Source organism: Phaethon lepturus, unplaced genomic scaffold (assembly GCF_000687285.1).
Source record: "Phaethon lepturus isolate BGI_N335 unplaced genomic scaffold, ASM68728v1 scaffold39997, whole genome shotgun sequence".
Classification (NCBI taxonomy): domain Eukaryota; kingdom Metazoa; phylum Chordata; class Aves; order Phaethontiformes; family Phaethontidae; genus Phaethon; species Phaethon lepturus.
The window spans coordinates 1-6,563 of NW_010550495.1; the positions used below are offsets into that span (position 1 = coordinate 1).

Genomic DNA, 6,563 nt, shown 5'->3' on the forward strand with positions numbered 1-6,563 from the left:
GAGAGGCAGGAGCAGAGCGCAGGACAGCGCGGTCCTGGACAGGATGCCCAGGGCACGAGCACGTGTCACTGTGGGTCCCCAGACCCAGCAGGAGCCCTGGGAGGGGGACAGAGCTGGACAAAGTCCTTACCAGCCGGGGTGGCAGATGCACTGCCCGCAAACGAAGTCCCCATGGAAGCTGCACTTGGGCGAGCTAAACTCTTGTTGCTGTGAGAGGAGAGAGCAGAGCTGTTGCCAAATGGCTCAGCTGCCCCCGAGACCATTTCAAGAATGGGAAAGGAAAATCTAGGGGCAAAGTTTTGCCTGCAAGACCGAGCTGTGCCATAGACAACATGCCCAGCTTGGTACAGGCAGTGATGAAGATCTCCTTGGCCAGGCTGAGCCTCTGCTGAACAACAGCGAGGGGTCGAGCGGGACCCACACATGCCGGCCAACACGTTCCCAGCCCAGACTGGCCAGGAGGAGGACGTCTCTCTGCAACACGCACCCCCACATACCTGTTCACAAGGACACACGTCACAGACGACAGAGGCCGTGACTTTGAGGCTGTCACTCAGGGATGTGGGTTTCACATGGATAACTCCGTGCCGGTCTTTCTCAGGGAGGCTGCAGACGTGCTGCCCACCAACGTGCTCAAGCGCCTTCAAGCGCATGTTGAACTTGCCCTGGAAGGAAGGCACACACCACAGAGGTGAGCCAGCTCTGCTGGGCCACAGCTCGGCCGGACCGACCCTGCGTGAGGAAGGAGGGACGCAGCGGAGGGCTCAGCCCCTCACGCATGCCTTCCCTCCGGGGCCATCCAAGGACTTACCACTTCCCCACGGCTGATGTGGAAGGAACCAGATTCTGTCTTTTCATACATGAAGGAGGTGAACTCTGTCTTTATGGCTTTAGGGACGAAGTCAGCCCGGATGTCCATCTTGGAGCGGATGCGCTGGGTGGCAGAAGATAACCACAACATTGATTTTCAGCAGTACGCCTGCAACCACCCCATGGCCTGCCCCGGAAGATCTGCATGCTGCCTGCTCTCCTGGGCAGGAGGTGCCCACCCTCCGCCTTCCCTCGGAGCGAGAGTGAAGCCCCAGAGAGCACAGTTACCTCAAAGGCTGTGCGGAGCAGCTCCACGATGTTGGAAGAGTCCTCCTGGAGCACCCCGATCTCAGAGATGGGGAAATACTTGTGCAGCTTCTGCAGAGAGACAGGAGCCCCCTGAGCCAAGTCCTTGAGAAACCTCCTCTAGCACTGAAGTGGGCTCTGCTTTGAGCAGGGCTTGGACCGGAGACCTCCAAAGGTGCCTTCCAACCTAAATTACTCTCCAGCTCTGTGTCCCCACTGCTTTACAAGAAACAGACACCAACACGGCAAGAGGATCTAGGAGCCCAGATTCGTGCACCAAATAATACACCCTGAGACCTCCCACAACCCAGAGCACTCCCCCCAACACACTGTGGCACCCTCCCAAAGTACCAAGGTGTTGGTTTAGCACTTGGGGACAAGAGGCGGGAGAACAATTTCTCCTCGCAGCCGAGCTGCAGGCAGAGGAGCAGTGGTCCTGGAGCAAAGGTAAGCCCACATGGCACCACTACCACGGTCTCCTCACCTCATAGTAGCTGTAGGAATGGTTGGTGACAGCAAAGATGGGGATGATGTTGTGTTGTCCCAACAGGCGCACCAGGGTGGGCACCGAAGGATAGTCCTGCTTGGTGTCATACACGTAGGTGCCATTGGTGTCTAGGTGACACTGCTCATCATTTCTTGCCAGGATCCCTGCCAGGACGTTGGTGCCGTCAGCTTCATAGTGAAAGGCAGATTCAGTGGAGAACACGAGCAGGTGAGTACTGTCCTTCCTCCAGCCGATCTTATCCTACAGCCAGGGAGGGGGAGAAGGAACCTTAATCTCTGTGCCCCCGAAACCACTGCACGGCACTTGCAGCCGATGGCAGGCCAGCACTGGCAGGAGTTGGAAAACCCAAGGGACAAGGCACCACCTCCACTTGGCAGCAAATGCAACCAGCTACATGGGCCTGGGAATCCAAGCCGGCAGGTCTCCGCTCCCCCCATTTGCACCCCCAATGCACAGGATGTCTCCCAGCAGCTCGGTGCCAGGCACACGTACGTACAGGGGCAAGCCCACACTTTTCTGGACTTGTTTGGAGCTCTGCTTATGCCTCAGCCAAACGGCCAAGCCAGAGCGGGTGTTTTCCAGGGAGCAGGGTTTCACCATTGCTGGCACCAAGGGGGACAGAGCAAACAGCACACGCAGGGTGCCCAGCAAGCAGCTCCCATGCTGGGATCAAACACCAGAGATACGCACAGAGATGGTCTAAGACTTAGGAAAAATTGGGAATGCAAAACAACTCGTCACTGGGAGCTTGCAACTGGGAGGGCAAGAATCAACTGCAGCTGAACGTATAACCTGGGCTCCCAGGCTGCCTCGTCAGATGGCCAGCATGCCGCTCTTTTGCTCGTCACCCAGTACCAAGAAGATCCACTCATTAAAAACAGAGCCCTGCCCACACAGCTCCTGCATCCCTGGCCACCAGCACCTTGCAAACAGCTGTCTGCAGGATGGCATCAAAGCCGCCCTCAGGTGCATCCAGGTTGCCGGAGATGCGCTCTTTCCTGAGCTCCTGGCTGAAGTAGTTGATGTTGCTGGTCAGGCGGATGACGTTCTTGAAGGAGAAGGGAGAGTCGGCGTTGTTCCAGGGCTCACGCAGCCTAGGGGAGAAAGGGAGAGCAGGGTTTTTGTGGGGGGCAGGAGCAAAGGTTTGCCTGGGTGCAAGGAAGAAGTGTGGGGAGAGCACCTGGGGGCTGGGGAATCCCTCAAGGGAAGACATGAAGTTGAGCTGGCAAGCCATCAGCACTGACAGGTAGAAGGGATGAGGACAGAGATGGAGGAGAAGACAAGACACGGAATCTGTTGTGGCAGAGTGGGGAAGGTCTGCCAGCAGCGTCCTCCTCTGCTTTCGTCGGCATGGTGCCGCAGCAAGCCCTGAGCACAGCGTGGGGAGGCCAGGGGAGATGTTCGCAATGAAGGGGGAAGAGAGAGATGGAGGCTCTTGCACTGCAGACAGTGAAGATCAGGAAAGCCAGAGAAGAACAGAAGGCACCTGCCCCCCGCCCTCGGCTCCCGTCCTGGGGACCCATTGGCCTCACTCACTTCTCAGGTCTCATGTCTGTCTGGGGGGATGACACTTTGTCCACAAACTTGCCGAATCCGATGGTGTAATTGGAGGTCAGGGCTTGCAGGAACTCCGCTGGGAGGAGAGGAAGGGAGGGAGGAGACAACACGTGAATAAAGAGATGTCTGTGAGGTTGCTGCTCCAGGGAAATAAGTCCTTTCCTGGGCATCTTCTCTGCTGGAAAAGTCTTACATAAGACTCCCAAACTGTCAGCTTTTAAGCTCTTTGGGCTTGGACCTTGTCTTTTTTGGGGTAGAAATCTATACCACCTTTGGTAGACCCTTTCCAAGACTGGAGCTTCTGCAATAGCACACACCACACCTATGGGTTCAAGATGCTAAAACCACCGCACTGATCGGTGGGGTGCAAGGAGAGAGCACACAGGACGATCCCTGCAGGGCCAAGAGAGACATCCCACCCCAAAGCTGCACAAAGCAGCAATAATAAGAAACTCTAATTAAAGCAGAGACCTCTCAGCCCTTTGCCAGTGGCATCCCTTTCTCTGGTGCTGGCAGAGAGGGAGTGCCGGCACAACCGCAGGCAAGAGTGAGCTGGCTCCCCTCTTCTCCCAGCTCTGGTCTCACCTAGGTTTTGGCCCATGCTTTTGAGGTTGTCCAGATCATCAGACATAGAGTAGGAGAAGTCCATGAGGATGTAGAGATCCACAGGGCTCTCCAAGGGCTGGAAGACATCCATGTTGAAGCTCATCTCCTCCCCAGCTCGCAGCCGCATGAACATGACCTGGGGGGACACCTGGGTCCTCTGCAGGGACGTGTTGATACTGAAATTCTGTGAAAAGAGAGTGATGTGAAGGGGACGGACACCATCTCCTGGGACGGATTCCACCTCCTGCACAGATGCAATGACAAGGAGGCAAGGAGCAGGGAGATATGTGGGAAGTGGAAAGGCAGGGATGATCACACTCCTTTCCCTCATGAACATCTGGGGACTGAGACAGTCTCCCCTGTGTCCACGCGTGCCCAGCTGGTGCCTCCTCCAGACCTTGGCATTTTGCTTACATCTGTTTTGCCTGAAAAGCCGCCGAGCCCTAAGCAATTAGGGCTGGTTGCCGCCAGGTTCATCAGCTAGCAAAGGCAGAGCATTGTTTTTGAGTAGACCCTACAGAAACAGAGGTCTGGACGTTGTATTTTTCCTGAGTCTCCCCTGTGTCCACGCGTGCCCAGCTGGTGCCTCCTCCAGACCTTGGCATTTTGCTTACATCTGTTTTGCCTGAAAAGCCGCCGAGCCCTAAGCAATTAGGGCTGGTTGCCGCCAGGTTCATCAGCTAGCAAAGGCAGAGCATTGTTTTTGAGTAGACCCTACAGAAACAGAGGTCTGGACGTTGTATTTTTCCTGCTGAAATGGTGGGGCCCCTCAGAAGAAGCTGAGCAAGGGCTGTCTCCCCAGCACCCACCTGCTGGGTCTGCATCTCGCCCCGGGTGTACACGATGCTGGCCTCCCCGCAGCCGTAGCGCAGCAAGTTCTCCCGCAAGTCGCAACGAGGCTCTTCAAAGCTCTGCCGAGGGGCCAAGAACAACATCACAACCACAGAAAGCAGCAGGGGAAAGGCACTTGTCAGGGTCCTCTGCTGAGACCACGAGGGAGCCTTTGGGAGCAGGAGCAGGGCAGGGAGATGGGGACGAGGCTCGCACGGGAGAGCCAGTATCCCCCAGCGCCAGGGAAACGCAACCACCAGTGAGCTACTGGGATAAGACTCTCTCGCAGCTTTCACCGGGGGTGGTGGGATCCCTCCGCCAGCCGGGTGGGAAGCGGAGCCCCGGGCTCCCCTGCAAGGTCTCACCTCGTCAGTGCAGAAGGAGCAGTCCTTATCCACTCGGATGCACTCGGTGCAGCTCTTCGCCCGGGACAGCACGCAGGGGTTATCTACCGGGAAAGATCGCGGCATCAGGAACGGAGAAAACCGAGGGCATGAAAAAGGCTGATCCCATTCCTGGGGGAGTCGGTGGAGGTTTTGCCTGGGTGGTTAGTGGAAGCTGGGTACAAAAGAGCAGTGGGGTAGTGTGCTGGTTTTGGCTGGGATAGAGTTCATTTTCTTCCTAGAAGCTAGTACGGGGCTATGTTTTGGATTTGTGCTGAAAACAGCATTGATAATTCAGGGATTTTTTTGTTATTGCTGAGCAGCGTTTACACAGGGTCAAGGCCTTTTCTGCTCCTCACCCCGCCAGCGAGCAGGCTGGGGGTGCACGAGAAGCTGGCAGGGGACACAGCTGGGACAGCTGACCCCAACTGACCCAAGGGATACCCCGTACCACATGGCATCATGCTCAGCAGATAAAGCTGGGGGAAGAAGAAGGAAGGGGGGGACGTTTGGAATCATGGCGTCTGTCTTCCCAAGCAGCCGTTGCGCGTGATGGAGCCCTGCTCTGCTGGAGATGGCTGAACCCCTGCCCGCCCATGGGCAGCGGTGAATGAATTCCTTGTTTTGCTTTGCTTACGTGGGCAGCTCGTGCTTTATCTATTAAACTGTCTTTATCTCAACCCACGAGTTTTCTCACTTTTATTCTTCCGATTCTCTCCCCCATCCCACCAGGAGGCCCTGAGCAAGCAGCTGCGTGGTGCTTATTGCTGGCTGGAGTTAAACCACGACAGGTAGCAGAAGAGGGGCCGCAAATGCTTGGGGAGATAAAAAACAGGAGGAAAGGCACACAACAGGTCTCATCTGCATGAGGACTGGTGTTTCTGGAGCCCAGGAGGGGTGCGCACAGTCCCCAAGGGGCAGCACCAAGGGAAGACCCCAGACAGACCTGCCACGGCTGCACTCACTTTTGCTCCTTTGGCAGAGGCTGGTGGCACAGAGCAGGGACAGGAGCAGCAGCCTGGCGCACGCCCGTGGCAGCACATCCATCCTCTTCCTCCTGAAACACATGGATCGCTACATCGCGGAGAGCCAAGAGATGGAAATGGTCCCAGAGACGATCAGGGCAGCTCCTGCAGAGCCCCTGCCCACCCAGAGAATCATAGAACCATAGAATCTTTGGGTTGGAAGGGACGTTAAAGGCCATCGAGTCAAACCCCCTGCAACGGGCAGGGACACATCCCCAACCAGAGCAGGGTGCTCAGAGCCCCGGCCAACCTGACCTGGGATGTTCCCAGGGATGGGGCATCAACCACCTCTCTGGGCAACCTGGGCCAGTGGTTCACCACCCTCATTTTGAAAATTTTCTTCCTTATGCCTAGTCTAGATCTGCCCTCTTTTAGTAGATTTAGCCTAGATTTAGATTTAGGCTAGGAAGCTGGTGCCTGGAAGCAATCTCTGACCTCAGCAGGGCACAAAAGCAAAACCAAGAGCGGCTCATCCTCTACTCGGGCATCTGCAAAAGGCTCGAAGTCCCCGGCGACGCCAGGGCAGGGCAGCTGCCA

The 6,563-nt window shown here is 56.5% G+C and overlaps 1 protein-coding gene across 1 annotated transcript; it reads right to left on the minus strand.

Moving 5' to 3' along the window:
- Positions 1–130: 130 nt before the first annotated feature.
- Positions 131–5,066, minus strand: LOC104616295 (integrin beta-4-like; the record flags this gene model as incomplete). Its single annotated transcript, XM_010290576.1, has 10 exons — positions 131–207; positions 498–665; positions 812–934; positions 1,099–1,188; positions 1,601–1,864; positions 2,547–2,718; positions 3,161–3,257; positions 3,767–3,971; positions 4,597–4,698; positions 4,984–5,066. Coding segments are annotated over 10 exons (1,381 nt in total), but the record flags the coding sequence as incomplete, so codon positions are not given.
- Positions 5,067–6,563: the final 1,497 nt, after the last annotated feature.